General features: G+C 40.1%; 4 protein-coding genes across 7 annotated transcripts in view; 2 read left to right on the top strand and 2 right to left on the bottom strand.

Annotated features, from left to right (window-relative positions):
- The window catches only part of si:ch211-212k18.5 (sal-like protein 4), a 6,785-nt gene extending 5,260 nt beyond the window's left edge, over positions 1-1,525 (bottom strand). The window contains exon 1 of the mRNA XM_044183357.1: positions 1,148-1,525. Within this exon, the coding sequence (XP_044039292.1) occupies positions 1,148-1,223 (76 nt within the window). The 5' untranslated portion in view covers positions 1,224-1,525. The remainder of the gene's footprint in view (positions 1-1,147) is intronic.
- LOC122869938 (E3 ubiquitin-protein ligase CCNB1IP1) overlaps positions 1-6,855 on the top strand; it is a 15,103-nt gene extending 8,248 nt beyond the window's left edge. The window contains exons 1-5 of one of the 3 annotated variants that reach the window (XM_044183376.1): positions 3,113-3,186; positions 4,204-4,508; positions 4,626-4,772; positions 5,129-5,303; positions 6,384-6,855. In XM_044183376.1, coding sequence (XP_044039311.1) covers positions 4,206-4,508; positions 4,626-4,772; positions 5,129-5,303; positions 6,384-6,550 — 792 coding nt within the window. In that variant the 5' untranslated portion in view covers positions 3,113-3,186; positions 4,204-4,205 and the 3' untranslated portion in view covers positions 6,551-6,855. The other 2 variants (XM_044183375.1, XM_044183378.1) reach the window with 2 other exon arrangements.
- Positions 6,141-13,627, bottom strand: ttc5 (tetratricopeptide repeat domain 5). The gene is made up of 9 exons (XM_044183370.1): positions 13,346-13,627; positions 11,646-11,778; positions 11,340-11,551; positions 10,691-10,841; positions 9,773-9,864; positions 9,477-9,680; positions 8,175-8,389; positions 7,885-8,029; positions 6,141-7,799 (listed from the first exon to the last, which is right to left on the bottom strand). Exons 1-9 carry the CDS (start codon positions 13,406-13,408, stop codon positions 7,680-7,682), a joined length of 1,335 nt encoding a protein of 444 aa, XP_044039305.1. The 5' UTR covers positions 13,409-13,627; the 3' UTR covers positions 6,141-7,679.
- Positions 13,123-21,027, top strand: mettl3 (methyltransferase like 3). 2 transcript variants are annotated; one of them, XM_044183363.1, is made up of 11 exons: positions 13,123-13,327; positions 15,269-15,459; positions 15,611-16,066; positions 16,194-16,369; positions 17,370-17,583; positions 19,150-19,337; positions 19,882-19,920; positions 20,046-20,154; positions 20,407-20,472; positions 20,602-20,714; positions 20,803-21,027. In XM_044183363.1, the coding sequence occupies exons 2-11, from the start codon at positions 15,418-15,420 to the stop codon at positions 20,915-20,917; spliced, it is 1,518 nt and encodes a 505-aa protein (XP_044039298.1). In that variant the 5' UTR covers positions 13,123-13,327; positions 15,269-15,417; the 3' UTR covers positions 20,918-21,027. The 2 variants fall into 2 exon arrangements, with proteins under 2 accessions (XP_044039298.1, XP_044039297.1); XM_044183362.1 differs by lacking the exon at positions 13,123-13,327 and adding an exon at positions 13,715-14,077.

Genomic DNA, 21,027 nt, shown 5'->3' with positions numbered 1-21,027 from the left:
CTGTTCAGACACTCTGATTGGTCAACTAATCTGACCTCTGCTGCTCAGGGGTCAAATTCTTTCAGAATCTTGAGCACAGAGTGAGAAAGAGTAAAAGAAAAAGAAGGGGGGGAAGGGAACAACAATGGAGAGACAAACTAACTATTCCCTCCTGGAGAGATATAGTGATGGAATGAAAGACTGTACCTCTGTGAAATTCCTTCCCTAAACAAACCTGAACCTGCAGGAAACACAAAATAACTCCTAGGCTAAACTTCCACTTTCATTTGTGGAAGTTTACCTGCAGAGAGTCTTACATATGTGCACTTGAAGATATAACCCACTGCAACACAGAACACAACAAGTGCGAGAGTAATCTCTCTATCCCTTCAGAATCTTTTTTCTCCACCATCTGAGCCCCCCCATGTATGTAGGGGTATACAGTCAATAGGGCTGGGGGGCGAGAAAGAGGGAGAAAGAAAGGGGAGGGAAGCATTGAGAAGGTGGAAAATGGGGGAAGAGGGCATAGGAGAGAAAAGCATGGATGCAGAGCAAAAGAAGAAGAGAATAGAAGGGTGGAAGATTAATCTTTACCAAAAACACTGCCTTCCCTTCCCCCCACCCATGCACCTTATTGTTAACAAATAAGAGAGTGCTTTATACTAATCAAAGACCTCCAGCAGCCAGCGCTGAGCAGCCTGTTGGTTTCCTAGAGGACGACCAGCACATGAAAATGGCCACAGATGTATGTTAGTTAATCCTACTCTATTCACTTCACAGGGACAAGTTTATTAGCCCCAACCAAAGTGCCTAAGGTCTCCATTTAATGGGGCCCATTACAATGAATGACTAAGCAGGAGGGATTTCTTTAGTTGACAAACTTAGATCTTAAACTTTTATGTCTAAGTCAGGTGCGTTTGTTGGAATGTGGCCATGCATAAATAAACTTGTGAAAACGACCATAATCAACGAGAAACCACACAATAAATATACAATTCATGTAAGTCTAACCCCAAACATTTGCTTTTGTAAAGTTCTTTGAAGATTTTCAGCCTCAGAAAGTCAATTCCACATGCAATGTGAGCACCATTAGGATGCAGGATGGTTGCCCTCTTTCAAGAAATCCAAGACAAAAAACGCATGCACACTCGTAAAGATGTTTTCTCACCGTGAGATAGCAGCTTTGGGCCCCCTGGATCCGCGTTAACGAGATGCTGGGGTCGCTTCTGCTTCCGGCGTGACATGATTCACGGCGAGTCAGACAGAGAGGGGGGCATCAGTCGGTTGAATGGCAGTAGGCACGTTTTTGCGCACTTGGAAGCGCTCCTTAAACCATCCAAGCATCTAAAGTTCAAAAGTCGCGCAAATCCCGCAAGCCCTTGGATACAAAGGAAATTTTAAAAATGTGTAAGATCACTTCTTAACGCAAAAAAGAGGACAGGACATAGGTGTTCTGAAATCCGCAGGTCTGCACCGTGTCATATGAAGCTGCTGAGTGCGTGTGGCTGTTTTCTAAAGTCTCCTCTCCCCCAAAAAACTTGTCCAATTTGCGCCCCTCCTCTCCCACTGCTGCCCCGCTGCATGCACATACAGGGCACACACACACACACACACACACACACACACAGTCTACAAACACACACACACACGCGGTACACACTCACACACACAGAACCACTCCTTGTTCTTCAATGATATTTGCATTTCAATGGCGTGTAACACACAGCCTCCCCGGTTCTCTCTTTCTCTTTCTCCCCAGCTTTATTTTTCTTTACACACTCAGGCAGCAGCTATAAACTTTCAATAAAACATGACAATTAGGTGTCAAAACCGTTGGATGCCCAAAAACAATAAATAGGCGTTGGAATTGGCCATTTTGCTAAAGATGGGAAATGTTTTAATAATTCCTGGAAGAGAATAAAATCCTCATGGGTCAAATTAAGATGCAAAAACATGTTTAAAAGAAGTCTAACAGGTGACTTATGAATCTGTTTTGGGACCCTCAGGTGTATCTACTTTCTAATATCCAGCAAGGTGGATAAATAATGAAATCACATCCATAATAATTGACTGGCAGGTGGTTTCCATCAGAAAGAGTCAAAAATCCGTCTTCCCAGTGGTGTTATTGTGCCGGATGAGGAGTGAACAGGCGATATTTCTACCCTTTGATTTCCATAGGGCCAATTATCATCAGCCATGCAGTGAGTGGCTGTTGTGTGCAACTGGGGCCACACAGCCCTCCCACATGCATGCATGTATTTCGTGTGTTATCACCAAGCGCTTAATACCCCCCTCCCACCCCCAAAAAGCATCTTACACTGGAGCTCTATTTAAAAGGCAGAGAATAGATGGGAATCTTTGACAATGGCGTGCTGGACACAGTTGAGTGAGCATCTCCCCTCTCTCACTATGAACCCCCGGATCCACTGCTGCACAGCACAATGCCCCTCTTTCACCCCCCGCCTTTACTCCTGTACCACGTGGAGAAATGGATAAAAGAGAGAAAGAAAAAAAAGTGGGAGGAGGAGGGGGGCCATATTTAAGTAGGTGTCTCACGTTATACATATATCCACTCAGAGGCTGTGTAAGAAAATAGGGCATTATTTGATTTGGGGGAAATAACTGCCATGTTTATCTAAAGGGTTTCAGTTTGGGCTGCTCAATAAAGTGTCTGACTTCATCCATGCTCATTAGCATCACCTGGAAAATAAATAGAAAATGGTGATGTAAAGTCAAAGTCCAGGTTGCTTTATTTTAAGTGTTATATTCAGTAGTGGAAGAAGTTCTAAGATTCTTTAATTAGCCAAGTAGCAATACCATATTATAAAAATACTCAATTAAGTCAAAGTCCTGAATTCAAAATTTCAGTTAAGTAAAAGTAGGCCTAATTATATAAAAGTATTATTTTATTATTAAGTATTATCAGAATATTTAGCTACACCAAAAGTAGCCTTCTCAACCTAAGCAGAATGGCTCCAAAAAAACCTTTATTTTCTCTCTTTGTCCTGAACATGTCTCAAATTGAAAGGCCTATTTTTTAGATATGTTGTAGGATCATTTTTAAATATCTGAAGTAAATGTTTTGAGATTTTACCGTTGAGATTTTTAGTTGCAATCAGCCAATCAGATTACAGTATTCAATTACGTCACCTGCTGCGGCCTGGTACGTCGCGTGTCTCCCGAAATTAACGTAAAGGCGTTGTCCGTGTAAGTTTAACAGAAAGTATAGTTTTAAAAGTCAAAGTAGTTTATTTTTTCAAAAGCAGCCACTCAACAGAAAGCGGTAAAGTTTAGCCTGAGTGGACTGAGAGCTCATCACTTTACCTGCTATCCTGTTAACGCTATTGCTAACATTCAGGTTAACGGCAGTTGATGTAAGTTAACATTAAGCTAGCTATGTAACCTAAATTTATATAAGTTACTTCTTCATACAACCTAGTTATGATATTTGGAGTATGTAGTATTTCCTTATCTGAAATAGTATTTTTCTCAGTGATAATTTGAAATAACGTTAGATTAATTAACATTAGAAGTCAAAATTAAATCAGAGTGGAAAGTTATATGAAATTGTTCTCATAAGTTAGTTAGAGGAGTTAGTAAAGCAAATTCCCAATAACATACAATTTATAATTAGTAAAACAATGGAGCATCATTATTTGATGTGGGTTTACTAACTAAACTAGTTAACAGGACACCTACAGAAAATAAAACTGAAGGTTTTTTGACAAATATAGCATTTAAATGGATGTTTGCTCTAGCTCTCAATTTTAGGATTAAAGAGGACTGAAAGGCAGAGTTAGCCCAGTATTTAATCTTTTTTTTTTCTTTGCTAAGATCAGTAGCCAGAAATATTGCCTCTATGATGTCAGTCATGACAGTGACCAGTATAATGTCTTAACCCATTAGAAAAAAATCATTCAATATTCACACACACAAACATTAGAGATTTTTACCCCAAACCTGGTGATTTCACATCCTCAAATTTCACCACATAGGACCTTGAAACCTCCTAAAAGTTGATGTTCAAGATAATAACCCCACACACAGGCTTGGCCCTGCCAAGAGATGCCTCTTGGTCCCAAATGGATTATTTATTTGCTTTACCTTGATACAGTTAAGGTTTTTCAAACTCAAAATGTATGTGATTGCTTTATTGAACCTTCAGTTAATGACTTGCCTATTGCACTGATCTCCATTACTGAAATGTTACTGTACTTTCCACAGTCATGACCATGTCTCTCTGCGACGACACACTCTTGTGTAACTTCCCAAAGTGTCGGACCAAGCTGAGCGGCTTCGCCTGGGTCACAGCTTGCTCACATGTTTTCTGCGATCAGCACGGGTCCGGTGAGTTCAGCCGTTCCCCCGCCATCTGCCCGGCGTGCTCCTCTGCGCTGTCTGGGAAGATGGACATTGTGAGGACGGAGCTGTCACCTTCTGAGGAGTACAAAGCCATGGTGCTGGCAGGTCTGCGACCAGACATAGTTCTGGACGTCAGTGCTCGTGCTCTGGCCTTCTGGAGCTATCAGGTCAAATATCTTTCTGTCTGTATGTATATGAACATAGTGTAGCTATGCAAGTCTTGAAATGTCACTGTCTTATCTTTTCCCATAAAACACCCAGCTTGTCAGTCTCTTTGTAAATAGGTCCATCAGGAGCGTATGTATCAAGAGTACAGTCTGTCACGGGCTGAGGCACAGCTGAAGCAGATGGAGAAGGTGCTGACCCAGCAGAACCAGAGCAGAGAACTGGAGCTCAACTCCATGAGGGGGGAAATCACCTCCCTGAAGAAAGTAAACCACAATTCATAACGTCACATTTGACTGTTATCAAGTGCCAAAATGATTTGGTTAGTTCACTTTGGGTAAAAATAGCTTAAGCATGCCCACTGACCTGCTAAGAAATACCGTTGGCATACTGTAATGTGTTACACCCGAGATAAGATTGTACAAAGGGCCTTTGGAGGGGTGGGGGGGGGGCACCGAGTCCATGGTCATTATCTCTCCCTCATTCTTTCCTCATGTGTGCTCTTGATCTTGAAATCTTAACTTTTAGGTATTGTGATTCTAGTTAGGGCTCGATTCAGAAAGTTACAAACTTATAAGATCAGAAGAATATGTAGACATGTATACAACCGTGTTTCCTTCAGGTGATGGAGGAGTATAAAAGGAAGTACAGCGAGGTGTCCGAGCGGCTGATGGAGAGGAACAGGCAGTACCAGAAACTGCAGGGGCTGTACGACTCTCTGAGGCTGCGCAACATGGTGGTGGGTGTAGAGGAAAGAGACACGCTGCCACAACCAGGACATCACAACTTCAACACTGGTAAGATCAACAATTTGAACTTAGATGAATGTCTTTACAAGTTTAAAGGTACACTCTTTAAATAACAGAACATTAGTACAATTGTACAATAGTACATTTTAGGTGAGCGTAGGCACACAAATTCTGTCCTCCCATATACACTAACTTTTTGAAACTTGTTCTTTATAAACAAGGAAAATCATGAGTAGTAAGCATTATATAGTATATTTTATGTATTATGTAGTATATTTATAATTTTTTCCTGTTTCCAATTATTAGTTTTTGAAAATGTGGAAAAACTTTTAAACATTTTAACAAAGATTTTTATATTAACAAGTATTTAATAATTAAATACTTGTTTATTAAATAATATCCTATTCAAATGTCAAACATTTGTGCTGATTAGTCAAAACTTTTCGCCAACAATTTTGATAATCAGTTATTTAGTAATTTATTAAGCAGAAATGTTTTGGGATTTTGGACTGTTGGTCGGACAAAACAAGCAATATGAGGACGTCACCAGCTCTGGGAAGCTGTAATTACATAATATAATTCTAATCACAATTTTCTGACATTTTGTGGACTAAATGACAAATCGACAGATGAATTAGGCCACAGATTAATCGATAATGAAAATATTCCTTAGTTGCAGCCCAAAACAATGTTTGGCAGAAAAAAAAATGGACTTTGTAGTAAATGTTACTTAATGCACTGATGGTGACAGCAGATCCACAGGGCAGCTTGTGTTGGAGAATAGCAGCTTCTCCTTAAAAAGTATCAACCTTTAATATGCAGTAAAATATAATTTTCATTCAGTACAGATGAGAAAGATAAATAATGTGTTTCTCTGTCTCTGCCTGAGAATTGAATGCTTTTATTAAATCAGTTGTCATGTTGTGCCCACACTGATTAATGACAATAGGAAGGAAGCACAGTGAGAATAATGTTAAACGGCTCAAAGGGAGACACAGCTGTAGGTGTTTTGTCAAGAAGTGGTCATCAAGACAGAACAGTAGGAGTAATGAGCTGATTGTCTATGTAAGGGAATTTTCCTCAGTTTAACAACTGAGACATCCATCAACCCCCCTGCGTGTCACCCAGGTGTAGCTCGGCAGGCAACTCCCCAGAGAAGCCCTCAGTTCCTCTCCGTGGGCTACGATGGGGACAGCAGATTCTTCTCCTGCCTGGAGGCTGACGGAGCCAAGAGCTTCTTCCAGTTCAGCTCCCCCGCCAGGGAGAGAGGCCGAACCTTCGTCAAGAAGCACTGAGACAGGAACAGGTTTCATAGTGACTGTAGCACATTTAACTTAACTACATTTATTTATATACGTTAAAGTGTTCTGTTGTTTTAGTATTAGTTTAGTTGGCAGTGTTTTCCTGAGTGCATTTTTTGTAGCATTTATTGTAATTTTTAAGTATAAATGTGTTTTTGACCAATAATAACAAATATTGTACTCAAACTAGGACTGAAATGCCAATGTTCAGCTTTGAGTCCTGGTCTCTACCTAAGCATACATTTGTGTTATGAAGTACTTGAAGTGTAAATACAACATAAACTATTTGTTTACACATAGCACCGTCTTACAGTCTCCTCTGTTAATGCAGATTGTGTCGGATTTAGCGAAAAGAAAATAGCACAGTATAGTATAAGCTTCACCTGTTTCTTGTCAAAAACAGATTTAAGGAATTAATGTAATCAGGCGGACTCCACTGTGTTCGTTTCAGTATTTTCACATGTGATTAATATCTGAAAAGTATAAAAGGTTCAGGGGGTTGGGGTAAGGGTTAACCTAAGCAGGATGGCTTGTTTTGGGCCACAAAAATAAAGAATGCTATACACATTGACTTTTCTAGTTGAAAAAAAAAAAAAAAAAAATCAAGTCATACATTTTTCTTTACTGATACAGTACACATGTTACTGAATGAATAACAGTAGGTGGTCTGTCATGCACACTGTTTGATTTGTGATTTTAAACTGGACCAGTTGGTTGGTTGTTGATTGGAAGTATAAGGAGACGCCCCCATTTTTGAGGGGACCCATGGTGACCCCATGACCACTTTGAAAATTGCTGTTTTAAGACAACACGCAAACAATATGTTTACAATAAAAATAATTTCTTTCAGGGTAAACTTAAGTCACAATTCTGACATCACATCCTCATCATCACAGGTTCATTCATTTGCTAAAGAACTACATGAACAACAGAATACAAAAAAAGAAACATTTATAAATATAAACAAACTGTCTCTCTAAAGACAAAGTAACAGGGTGAACTCTATTTACAAAACAACACAAAAAACAGGCACAAACTTTGGAAACTTCACACTTCCATAATTTTGCAAAACTTTTCTTCAAAATCCAGACAAACACATTGGTCCTCTCACTTCTTGTTCAGCTCATTCGCTCTGGGGCTTGTAGCTGACAGACGCAGCAATCTGACTTTGGATGTTTTGTTTCTTGCCATTGACAATGAGGAGCAGAGGAGAGTCCACTCGTATACTTCTGAAGTCAAACGACTGCCGGAGAGAGGAAATGTGAAAGTCAGGCCATTTAGATAGACATAACTGCATACATTTTGAACTACACACATGAAACACTGACCTCATCTTTATGTGTTATACTGTTTCGTTTGACCTGAGGTTCAGGAATGACTACGGTGTCTCCTATCAGGACGCCCCAGCTGTCTGCTGTGTTGTATACCATCACCACTATACATGTCTCCTCGCTATCCACCATGCCAAATGTACTGGAGAAAAAAAATAAATAAATAAGGGCATGATTTTACAACACCACTCCAAATATTCAGAATCTTTTCTCCACTGTCATACCAAGACTGAAGCAAACAGCATGTGGATAAGTGAACTATTAATAATAAAATAAGCTGCACTCACAAGGCCATGCGACCCTCAGAGGCCAGGCTGAACACCACCTTGCCCAGGGCGGCCACCCCGGCATTGTGACCGTGTGTGAGGGAGGAAAGAGTTCGAGGCTCCAGGCTGCCTACACGGCCAGTTGGGGAACGGAACTGAGGGGAGGAGCAGGGACCCAAGGCCGACGTGTTGAGGTTAGAGAGCATCGTCCGTAACCGACGCGCCTTCACCTTCCCCTGAAGAGATGGAGAGACTGAACGTCAGGAGCAAAACAAAACAAGAGATTTGGCTGTGCTTTGCTGCCACATTGTGGTGAAAAATTAAATGACAGCTTGATGAAACTAGAAACAGGCTCAAAGATGACATTTTATAAAACAAATATTTTACAATTTTTAAAAAACAGACAAGACTAAACAGGATAAACATACAGACTTAGAGGTAAAAAAAAAATAAAACACAAAAGGAGGTGATGCCAAAAGTACAATACACATACAGGACATATTTACAAGTTCAGGCATATATATTTGTTTTTCCTAATAACATAATTTCTTCCAGCTTCTTTCATTTAAATTGTACAGTTCCTCTTCACCTTGTTGCAATTTGCTCCATTATTTGAATCTTGTTATTTCTTTCTAATCTTAAATCAACAACAGGATTTCTATAACCATAATTTAGTTTCATTGTTCAAAGCGGGGATCTTTAACATTTTCAGTAAATATATGTCATTTTTAAACTGAGGTTTTGTTGATTGAAATGTACACAAAATAGTTGCCAAACTGGGAATTCACTGTTTCCAGCTTCTCAAATGTAAATATTTTCTAGTTTTCTTTTTCTTCTATGACAGTAATCTAAATATCTGATCTGACAAAACAAGACATTTGAAGACGTCACCTTAGGCTCTGGGAATTAATCAATAAAATTATGTAGATTACCTTCCTAATTAATGAATGAAAAGAATCCTTAGCTGCAGCCCTTGATTCTACATTCACAAATCTGACTAAATGATTCACCGCTTTCTCTCCAACATGTTAAAGACACTGCTATACTATACATATTTAGCTTGTTGAATTGGTGGGATAAAATAGTGTATTTCCATGCATTTCTCTCCAGAACCTGAACGCAGTAGTTGTAGTGTGTTGTTCTACATTTCTCTTACCATTATGAAACACTAAAATTAAATCTGATAAAACTCCATGTTATGTTAATTAGGATGTGCCAGTATTGTTGTAATACTTTGTAAATGATTAACAAACTGGCATAATATCACAACAAATGACACAGATAATTGCAGTGAGTGTGAGAATGAGCAACACCGTCTCCTACCTTGTTCTGTATGAGTTCTGTGACTTTCTTCAGATACTCCAGCAGCTGCTTCTCTCTCTCTGGAGGCTCCTCCCAGCCCGGGTCCAGCGCTGCTGCTCGGCTGTAGCCGCCAAGCGCAGATCCGAACATCTCCTCATACTGGAACAGAGTGGATCGGTTGAAATGCAGCTCTGGGTAACAGGAGGCCGCTCTGTCCACTTTCTCCTACAAATGGGGAGGAGAGAAGTAAAATATTAGTACAATAGCGCAAATTAGTGCTGATATATTTTAACAAACGTTCAGTGCTCCACACTCACAGATTGTGCATAGGCACTTAGAGCTTGTTGAGACAACTGTGGATTCTGTCCGCAGGTGAAAAACAGGGACACATAGGCATTTCCCAGGATATCTGTAAAAACAATAACATAAAATACAATTTGACCAAAGATTTGAGACAGCACAAAACAAATTCTGAGTGCTACTCAGTCTGCAAGTAAACATTTGAGAGCGCTACAGGCACGGATTTGTAAGAAGAAATAGGAAAACCCTTCATGTGGTTCAGAAAATCACACTAGAAGTAGAAGTTAACATGAAGCTGACATTGCCACTATGATATATAGCTAGTAACTACTTTTAAATTAATTTGACTCTGAAAATTACTCTCATAATGGCTTAAAAACTACATAATTTGCCAACAAATTGAATGTGATCTTAGTCATTTATTGTCCACACATTTTGATTTTTAAGATAATACAGACACCAAATGCTGCTCTTTATCTCCATTTGGTGGTTTAAAAAATGCCACTGTTCCAGCTCTTATTTTGAAAGTAGAAGGAAGGGTGTAACAGGATGGCCCTTCATTTCCTGTTCAAATTGAACAGGTGACACTCTCAGTTTGAGTTTGCACTCAGGAGATTCAGACTGCCAAAAGTGAGTGCGAGCAGCTTTGATCATTACAAACGCGAGAACCCCTTTTGCATGCTCAAGTCACGATTCTGTCCTCCCTCGCGCACAAATCTAATTCTGCTCTTTCAAATCTTTGCCTGTACACTCTCAAAGATCAAATCTTTTGTCATCAATATACTTCCATATTAAGACAGCACATAAATCACTGTTCACTCTAACTCTGGATCTGTGTAACAAACAGCTCCCTCATTACAGAGAGAAAAAGGAGCACTTCCCCACAACACTCTTTCATATTCTATGCTTACTAAGTACCCAGACGCTCTACTCACACCAGGACGTCCCGTCTGTGACATCCAGCTGGACAGCTTGTCGCGCCATGTCCACACTCTCCAGCACCTGCTTGCCATGGGTGTCGCTGTCCGCTGCTGGCAGCTGTCTCAGCACCATAGACAGGTTGCGTAGAGACACTTTGTTCTTGCTCTACAGAGGTGGAAGATAAAGCACAAGACAGATGAGTTAGTAAGTGAAACCTAGCATGGAGAGATGGAAAGAAATTCCACAGGAGTTTTTAGTGATTAATTCAGAAAATACCTGTTAATTCATTAGGTATAGTCCCAGATGTTTTGTTATTTAATTTCACAATTGGGAATTTTAAATAAAAAACTCATCACTGCAACCAGACTGTGACAGTTTGTCTTGACATAAATTTCCATAAATGTTAACATACATGTTGCATTTTTAATCCTTTTAAAACAAATACTTAACAAAAACTTCTATAAAGTACCATTCTGATTTGTTTACATTTGAAGAAAACTTGCTCCATGCCAAACCTTCTAATGGAAGCACACTATAACAATACCTTGTGTGTTACCGCATATCTAGGAATGTGGTGCTTGAATTATGGCTTTTTATGTGGAAAGCCATGGAAAAGAAGGCGTTGAAAACATCTCTCTCTCTCTCTTTCTGTCCCTTCTGTACCTGTTGCAAAGCTCCAGTGAAGCAGTTCTTGGCACCGATCAGGTCTCCTTTTTTCCAGTACTGCTCCCCTAATGTGTTCCAGCCCTCGACCAAGCCAGGCTCCAGCTTCACAGCACGGGAAAGGCACTCTTCTGCTACGACACTGAAGTCAGGAGCTACGTTCAGACACCTGCCCTTCTGCAGCAGAAACTCTGCTTTGTGTTTAAAATGATCTATGGGAAATCGTAAAACACAGAGTTACAGCGGGTGTGAATGATATTCTGCAAATTAAAAACTGAAGTGCTGCTGTGTAAAGACAACACTCACCTTCTTTCTCCTCCAGCTTCTTCAGAGTCTTTTCGATCTCCTGCGCGACATCGCTTTGTTTCCTCCCAGCTTCCTCCACACTGTGAGTCTCAAAATAGCAATCTCTGAAATTATACAGATCATCCACGAGCTCCTGTAATGGGCATAGAGAGGGAGGGGGAGGGTGGGATGTTGAAAAAAATTGTTAAAAATAGACCAAAGGCACATTTCTCAGTAGTACAATACTAAGTTCATGAAAAAACTGGGACAACCATCGTCCATTAGAGATGCACCAATTTACCAGCATACCATTATTTTATGATACCAATAATATTTAAATGTGGGAATTAGTCCAATATTGTTGTTACTGTGCATATTTTTTGTGATCTTGTTTTTCTGGGAGTAAGTCACGTGATAAAACTGTCCAATCCGAAACACAGTAAAATTGTTATGGTTATTTTTGGTTTGGTTTATTGACAATTCGCTTGAATATATTATAAAATTCAACATATCATTCTTTGTCAGGGATAGAACACTGAAGTCCTTGACTTATTCCTGTCATTGTCTCACTGTCCACCAACCTTTAGCAAGATGGAGACGCCTGTCTCCATCCATTTATGACCAAAGAAATAAGGAAGCTAAGAACTAAAAACTGGAAAACATCAATAAATTAAAAATGTAATGCATGAAATAGTGCATTAAGAAATCTACATCCCATATAGGAAAGCTATCTAGCAGCTACTGTTTGAAGGTAGGAGGGTTTGGCATCTCCTTAATTAAAAGGAGGTAGCGTTAAGATTACATTTTACACATCAAGATCAGTTTACCCATCACAATGAGTACTACTCAGCCTGTTAAACTGTTGTTTGATGTCTCTGGAGGAGCTTTGCCAAGTCTGAGAAAATAACTCAAGTGATGTCATCAGGGTTATCTGGACTTGAGCTTAAGTTGTTTTTACAGAAGACCTGCCATACAAACTGGGAGCTTGGAGTTTGAAAGAGGTGGGCATTTACCAGACATTGGGGGACTTATGAAAGAAGCTGTTGAGTTGCATTATGGGAATTGTAGCATCCAGTGTTTTTGGTGCTTGACCCATACTTGGGACTAAAAGTCAGGATATCGGCGCCTCTGTTGCTTTGATTTTGTCCAGCTTCATGGAAGTGCAAAACAACTGTCAAATCAGTAACAGAATAAATTTACCATCATCGTTTTAGAAAATAAGACACAGATGTATCTTAATGATAACCATTTCTAAAAAGTGTAACCATCTATGCACCTGCATTTGTACTATAAAATTGTGTAAGGTGACAGATAAGGGATGGTCCAGGTTAGTGCATCCCTAGTGCCCATTCTTGGTGCAAAATCTTCAGACAATCTGACTATCTGGTGACTCAGCAAGAAGTAGGATGCAACCAAAAGCAGTCATTTTGTAGGCAGTTTAATGTATCAAAATGAAAAGGAAGGAAGTCATTCTACAATTAAAACAACAAAAGTGGTACACATACATATCACACTATATCAAACATTAAGGCTGAACACAAAGAAAGGTCTGTTAGCGTAACAGTTGCAGCCAGTTGTTATAGTAACGAGTCTTTCAGAAGATGTCCATCGAGCAAACTAAGACGAAACACGACACTAACCTCGTGAGAAGTCAACAAAACACGAAGGCTCGTACACGTGGTGGATTTAAATATTAGTGTGATGTAAGTGAGAATTAGTACCTTCATAATTTGCAGTTCGTTTTTGTCTTTTACAGGCTCACCACTCTTCTCGTCTTCCGCCATCTTTGCGTTAGCTTAGAGCAGCAACAGCCTGGTAGCGGGAAGAGTGACCGGTGGAGTGGAGCAAAATGCACCAAGTTACGAAACGAGTATTACATATCAGATTCTAATGTTAATACAGTGACAGAAAACAGTAATTTCTTTCCTGAAACAGCACGAATGCAGTTCATTATAGCACACAGGAAACAGACTTTTAATTTCAGTGACGCCGGAAGTTGGAGTAGTCCGTACCCAAAATGAATCCGATAAAGAACCTCTTCACAAATTAACAGACTTTTATTGAGTAGATTTGCGTTCCTAAAATACAGCTTTCGGTAAACACCAATAAAAGTATGACGATTGATTCATTTCAGGTAGCATAACCGTCAGGATCCTTTGTATACAAAGCACCAGTCCGCCGGAACATTCAATCTCTCAATCAAGATGCTTGCCCGACACTGTTTAGCCGTGTACCATACATTCGTCGCTCCTTATGCAGTCTGTGGTCGCTCCAAACAAGGCGGACAGTGTTCAACTTTTGTCTAAATACCGTTCGGCGTGACCGGTGTCGGTGTTGAATCCAGCTCGTCATGTCGGACACGTGGAGCAACATTCAGGCGCACAAGAAGCAGCTGGACTCTCTGCGGGAGAGGCTGCAGCGGCGGCGGAAAGACCCCGCACAACTGTCCGCGGGTAGGGCTATCAGCAGGACGGCAACTAACGATTGTTTTTGTTATCGAGTAATCAATGGAGTATTCATCATCCGATTAATTAGTTAATTATTGAGTCAATAAATTGCCAAGAATGAAGACAACTGTCAGGGATGTTTTGAAATCGCTTACCTTTACCAGCAAATGTTGGGATTTTTTGCTCAACAAATGAGCAATCTGGTAGCTGTCAAACTTTCAACTTACTACACTTGTTTGTTACACATAATTTTTTGCCACTTGGTTAAATGATTAATAGGCAATGCATTGTAGCAGAAATATTGTATAATAATATAAGTGGCTACTTCCACGATTCCAGAGTTAATCATGTTTTCATAAAATGAAGAGTTTGTTTTTTCTAAGGAACTCCAAACAAGTAAATATTTTTTCTTGCTGTTTATATATTTTTGTAGGGGCAGGGCTGTAATTATTTCCATTATCAATTAATTCAAACAATTAATGAACAGCCCAAAACCAAAGAGATTCCGTTAAATATCATAGAAGTGAATTTCTGACGATTAATCAGTTATCAAAACTGTTGCCGATTAATTTTCTGACAATAATAGTTTCAGCTCTTGATGCGATACTAGGTCGTTATTTTTCATGCTTTTTGATACTGATCATTTTTAGGGCTGCAGCTAATAATTCATTATTTACATTACATTATCAGTTAATCTTTCAATTATTTTTTCAGTTGATTGGTTAATCATTTAGTCTATAAAATGTTTGTTTGTTTTGTCCATCCAACAGTCTAAAATCAAAAAATATTCAACTTACAATGACATTAAAGTGAAAAGCAGAAATTCCTTTCTAAGAAACTTAAACCAAATAATTATTAGTCTTTTGCTTGATAAATGACTTATGGAATCGATTATCAGAAATTTTGGTTAATTTTCTGTTGATCGACTAATCGTTTCAGTTCCAATAATTTGCTTTAAGGCTGCCGAACTGTGTGTGCTTCGATATCCACGACCAATGTGTGTTTGTCACAAGATCACAACTTCAAATGATGCAAAGTGTCCAATGCCAGTTTTAGGTCCTGAAATTTTATGAAACATGACTGTTAAGTTATGGAAAACTCTTTTAATTTGATATCTAAATGATCTGGAAAACCTGGTCTAGTTTAAAAACCTTTTCAAAATTAGGGTGTTAACCTCTGTTGTCTCCTCTTGGTCAGATGGTGGAAGCAGTACAGAGGGTTCCACAGCCAGGAGTGATAGCCCGGCTCCGTCAGCACCGTTCCCCCCTCAGGAAGAGACGGAAAAACCACCAGACCCTGAACTAGAGAAGAGGCTGCTGGGATATTTGTCTGATCTGAGTCTTCCGATGCCAACGGACTCCCTTGCCATCACAAATGACCTCAACAGTGTGAGTCTTTTTCTTAAGCACAGAGATGCTTGTGGCAAATAGTACACATGCTTTGTAGAGGAAAATAATGTAGAGCATGGCTGTATCATATTATCAACTTCATATTTTTATTTTTTAAATTCTTTCTCTTCTGTTTAATTCTCGCTCACAGTCTGAAACAGCTGTCAGTCATGGATGCATCCAGAGTCTGCTGCTAAAATTCTCTGCTCAGGAGCTCATCGAGGTCCGACAGCCCACCTCAGCCTCTTCTTCTACTACTTCCTCCTCCTCAGTTGTGGTGGCAGTGGACCACACGAAACTATGGGCCATGATTGGGTCTGGGGCTGGAGCCCAGCGGACTGGAGTCAAGAGAAAAGCGGAAGATCAAACTCACCACAAAAGAGCTCAGGGCTTCTCGCCCTCTCTTCAGAGCTCTGCATCTCCTCCGCACACTTCCTTCACCTCTCTGACGCCGGCGGCTTCCTCCTCACAGCTGGCAGGGCCTTCGGCATCAGGCAGCGGGGCTGACAAGAAGGGCAGGAGCAGTAAAAGCCAGTCGTCACATGTGGACATGGAGATAGAGAGCCTCCTGAACCAACAGTCCACAAAAGAGCAGCAGAGCAAGAAGGTATGAAATCTCTAACAGCACCCAGAATGATTGTAACCGTTACATTTTCAACTACACGAACATGAAGCAGGATAGTTTGGAAGTGTGGTTACTAATATGGCATGATGTGAATATTATTTATGCCTAGGTGAGCAGAGAGATTCTGGAGCTGCTTAATGCCAGCACAGCCAAGGAGCAGTCCATCGTGGAAAAGTTCCGGTCTCGCGGCCGAGCTCAGGTCCAAGAGTTCTGCGACCACGGGACCAAAGAGGAGTGTGTACGCTCTGGGGACACACCTCAGCCGTGCACCAAGTTACACTTCCGGTCAGTGTTTCTCAGCATGCTTTAAAAACATTTTGTCACCCCCACATGATAAAATCTTTCTACCAGACACTTCGATTGAAATCTTCGACTGCCCAGGTCTGGATTTGAATGAATTCAGATAAATGATGAATTTGCATTGCAGTTTTTCTGTCTGTCTTTCCCCTCATTTCTTGTCATCTCATAAGCCCTAAACATAATTTTAAAAAAAGAAAAATACTCGCTTTGGCCTGCAGAGGTCACTATAAATCAAGATTAAAAAATACTACTCATATCAGAAATACCACATCTGGCAAAACACTGACTTGCAAATAATGTAAGTAACGGTCTAAATTTCAAACTTAGAAAGACTTTATTGCTACAACATCAGTTTAATTTTAAGAAAATGGAAAAGGATGAAAGAAGTCACTTGTTTTTGTGTCAAAATATATAATTTGTTTCTCCTCATCCTAAATGATGGTCTATGGTAGTGGTTCAGTACCTGGTGGTCGGGACCCCCAAAGAGGTCTCACAATAAATCTCAGTGGTCATAAGATGAAAAGTGAAATATGAAAGAATCAAAAAAAAATATTCCGCTACATAAAATTTGGTTTATTTTTTAAGATTTTCTACAATAATTGCTATTTTCTTGTGAAATATTGGATATTTTTTTCCTTTCAGGCTTAGAAAAATTATTAATATTCAGCAATGTGAGATGGGATAATACCGTATTCAACCTGTGTCAAGGGGGTCACAAGTAGACTTCGTTTTAAGGGGGCACAATTCAAAAAGGTTGGGAAACACTGGTCTAAGGATAGAAGGTGCCTCTGGGGCAAATTTCTGATTTAATTAACTTGACTGAAATTTGTGCAGGGTAAATATATTTGGTTTTGCCTTCCTATATTTTACCTTCTGTGATAAAGTAGAGGATGTTTTGTGGATTTTTATTCAAACCTGAAGCTGTTAAAATATAATGATGTTACACAAACATGTTTATGCAGCTGTATTATATTTTCTCTTTCAGTCGCATCATTAACAAGCACACAGACGAGAGCCTCGGCGACTGCTCCTTCCTCAACACGTGTTTCCACATGGACACCTGCAAATACGTCCACTATGAGATTGACAGCCCTCCGGAGGCTGAGGGGTGCCTGCTGGTGTCCCAGGCCGGGACCACAGAGCTTGGACTCTGTCCAGGAGATGCCGACAGCAACGTGGGGAAACTGTTCCCTTCACAGGTGAGGAAGAGCCAATACCCTAGTAACTACCGTGGCATCTGTTGTCTAGGTAAACTACTCTGTCGTATTCTAAATAAAAGAATACTATACACTAAAAGAAAAAGCTCGAAGAGCTCTAAATGCAATTAAGAGAAAATTTTAAAATTTCCAAATTCCAATTTAAAATTTGGCTTACAATATTTGATAGTGTCATCCAGCCCATTGTACCATATGGTAGTGAAATATGGGGTCCTCTCAGTCATCATAGCTATACCCGTTGGGACAAACATCCATCAGAATCTTTACATGCAGAATATTGCAGATACATTTTACAGTACACAGAAAAACACCAACAAGCAGAATTAGGCAGATACCCACTGATAATTAACATTCAAAAGAGAGCGCTCAAATTTTTTAATCCCCTTAAATCCAGCCCCCTAGACACCCTCCATTCCGAAGCCCTCCAAACCCAAGAGCTGAGCCCAGAAAAGAGTCCCCTATGTCAGTTGGTGCTGAGACTAACTGCCCCCCCTCAGACCAAGTACAGGCTCAGTGACCACAAACTGGTAATCAAAAAAGGAAAACGCAAAAGATCATGGCAACCAAAAGAAAACAGAGTATGTGGTCACTGTTCGACAGGTGAGGTTGAGACAGAGATGCACTTCCTCCTACAATGTACAACATTCAATAAAATATGGAACATTTACTTTAACAAGTTCAACTCTGTAATCTCAGATTCCAAAGAGCTAAATGAGCTCTCAAAGTTAAAAACACTCCTAGGAGAAGGAGACAGGGCAGATCTTGCTGCCCAATATATATATATATCAACATGCCACAAGCTGAGGAACAGTGAATGACCTACACACAGCACACACACACAAGTTTGTTTCACTATCCACGTGGGGGACAGTCATGGACATAATGCTTTCCCTAGCCCCTTACCCTAACCTTAACTGTAACCTGCACCCTAAAACCAAGTCTTGACCCTCCAAAAAGCACTCTCTACCCATGGAGACCTCAATTTTTCCCCCATGGGTCAGTGTGTATTCAGGTTAAAGTCCCCACCGGAATATAGGAACATGAAAAACACACACATACATACACAGTGTGATATTATCTGTTGAAATGTAATTGGTGAGATGGTTACTGGGTGAATTACTCTGTTCCTACAAACAAACAATTCATTACATTACTGTTCACTGGGGATTCCTTTCAATATGGCTACTGTACCTCTTTATCCTTCCCTAAACGTAAACCATGCATCAGCACACACACACACACACACACACACACACACACACACACACACACACACAAATACATGCATAGGATATACTGTATATATAATTAATATATATCATTCTTAATGTTGTGTTAGTGTTCATATTACTGTTACTGTGTGCTGTCCAAATAACAAATAATATTTTGATGCTTTGGCAACATTGTTATTGAAACTGCCAAAAAAGCCCTTTTTGAATTGAATTAAGGATGGGATGAGGAAAGAGGTGGTAGGAGAACGAGAGGCAGATGGATGTTGATATTTTTGGCGGGTTATAAAAATGACTGAGGCTGTGTTTTTCTTTGCAGTGGATCTGCTGTGATATCCGCTACTTGGACGTGTCCATCCTCGGTAAGTTTGCTGTAGTGATGGCCGACCCTCCGTGGGACATCCACATGGAGCTACCCTACGGTACACTGACTGACGACGAGATGAGAAAACTCAACATCCCCATCCTGCAAGATGACGGCTTCCTCTTCCTGTGGGTCACCGGCAGGTAACTACAACAATCCAATCAAGTCTCAAGAAGAGGCCTAGTTCTTCAACAACAGGACAGTTTTAGGTTTTAACATTTCAACTGCCATGTATCCATCCACGTCTCGGTGTCCTACGATGTTCTTGAACTAAACACAAACTTACCTGGTCGCTTGAGTTCATTTTTTTTCTTTCTCTTTCTTCAGCTGTGACTTTTAGTTTTTACTGCTACTAGTTAAACTGCAAAATGTCCCTGGAAGCAAAGATCTAAATTTGAATAATGCTCTGTGTGTACTAATATTTATTTTCTATTTTCTGTACAGTATTCTTTCATATGTTTTGAAGTGACAGCCTGACAGAAAGGCTGTATGTTGCCATTTTTCAAGTTAAATCAAGTAGCAGTGGTTGGATTTATCATATCTAACAATACTTAGTCCACGAACATTTTTGTACATGTTGAACCTGCATGGTAATACATTTCTAAAAGTAGTCAGGGTCCTATTTCTGCACTTCCAGATATAATTGTCTGTTCAAACTCATCTTCTACCCAACTTCTCGTCTTACAGGGCTATGGAGCTGGGCAGAGAGTGTCTCAGTCTTTGGGGGTAAGTCTTTCCTTCTGTGCATCAACTACCATCAAAGCATAATTTTGTTAAGGACACCATCTGACTTTAATTTCGTATATATCTGTTGTATATTCGTTTTTTTCTTCTTTATTTTCCTCTCTCAGCTACGAGCGTGTCGATGAAATCATTTGGGTGAAAACCAACCAGCTTCAGAGAATCATCCGTACAGGGAGGACAGGCCATTGGCTGAACCACGGGAAGGAGCACTGTCTGGTATGTTTGTCTTCCACTGTTCTTATGTTTCGTCTTACTGTATATATTTGAATCTATCTCTGTCGTATACTGTATGTATTACCCTGCTGAGCTTCAAGCTGGAGGAGTCTTGCCTCCAGGAGTTTCTACTTTTTGCATGCTTGATATTTAGAGAGGCTGCCCCATAGCTAGAAGGTGTTTTGGAGCTGCTGAGCTGCAAAAGTGCGTCAGATGAAAAATGTTAAACACACCATGTAATTTGTTTCTCTTCAGGTGGGTGTAAAGGGAAACCCTCAAGGGTTCAACAGAGGTTTGGACTGCGACGTCATTGTGGCCGAGGTAAATGATTATATCTAATGTCATATTTATTGTATTTACTCCTGTATGATTTCTACAGCCTGAAAAGGTTGCCTCTGTAATATGAAACAGATTCCATCTCTTCACTGCGTTTCAAACACTCTCTTCCAGGTCCGCTCCACCAGCCACAAACCAGATGAGATCTACGGCATGATAGAGAGACTCTCGCCCGGCACCAGGAAGATCGAGCTTTTTGGTCGACCCCACAATGTCCAGCCCAACTGGTAACATACCATCATGCTTTAATTTAAAGGCAAAGTAACTGTTCTACATATTTTACACTTACTGATTGGACCCCCCCCCCAATTCTAGGGTAACTCTTGGAAACCAGCTTGATGGGATTCATCTCTTGGACCCTGAAGTCGTGGCTCGGTTTAAGAAGCGTTATCCAGATGGCGTCATCTCTAAACCCAAAAACATGCAGTGATGACTTTATCAGTGGTTTCACAGGTTTGGAGAAGTTTGTCTATAGACTGTTTTTTGTTTTGTTTTTTTATACCAGTGAACGAATTTCTTAAATAAATGTTGTTAACAAGA

The sequence above is a fragment of the Siniperca chuatsi genome, linkage group LG22 (genome assembly GCF_020085105.1).
Source record: "Siniperca chuatsi isolate FFG_IHB_CAS linkage group LG22, ASM2008510v1, whole genome shotgun sequence".
NCBI classification, from domain to species: domain Eukaryota; kingdom Metazoa; phylum Chordata; class Actinopteri; order Centrarchiformes; family Sinipercidae; genus Siniperca; species Siniperca chuatsi.
This window is presented reverse-complemented; position numbering and strand designations above follow the sequence as displayed.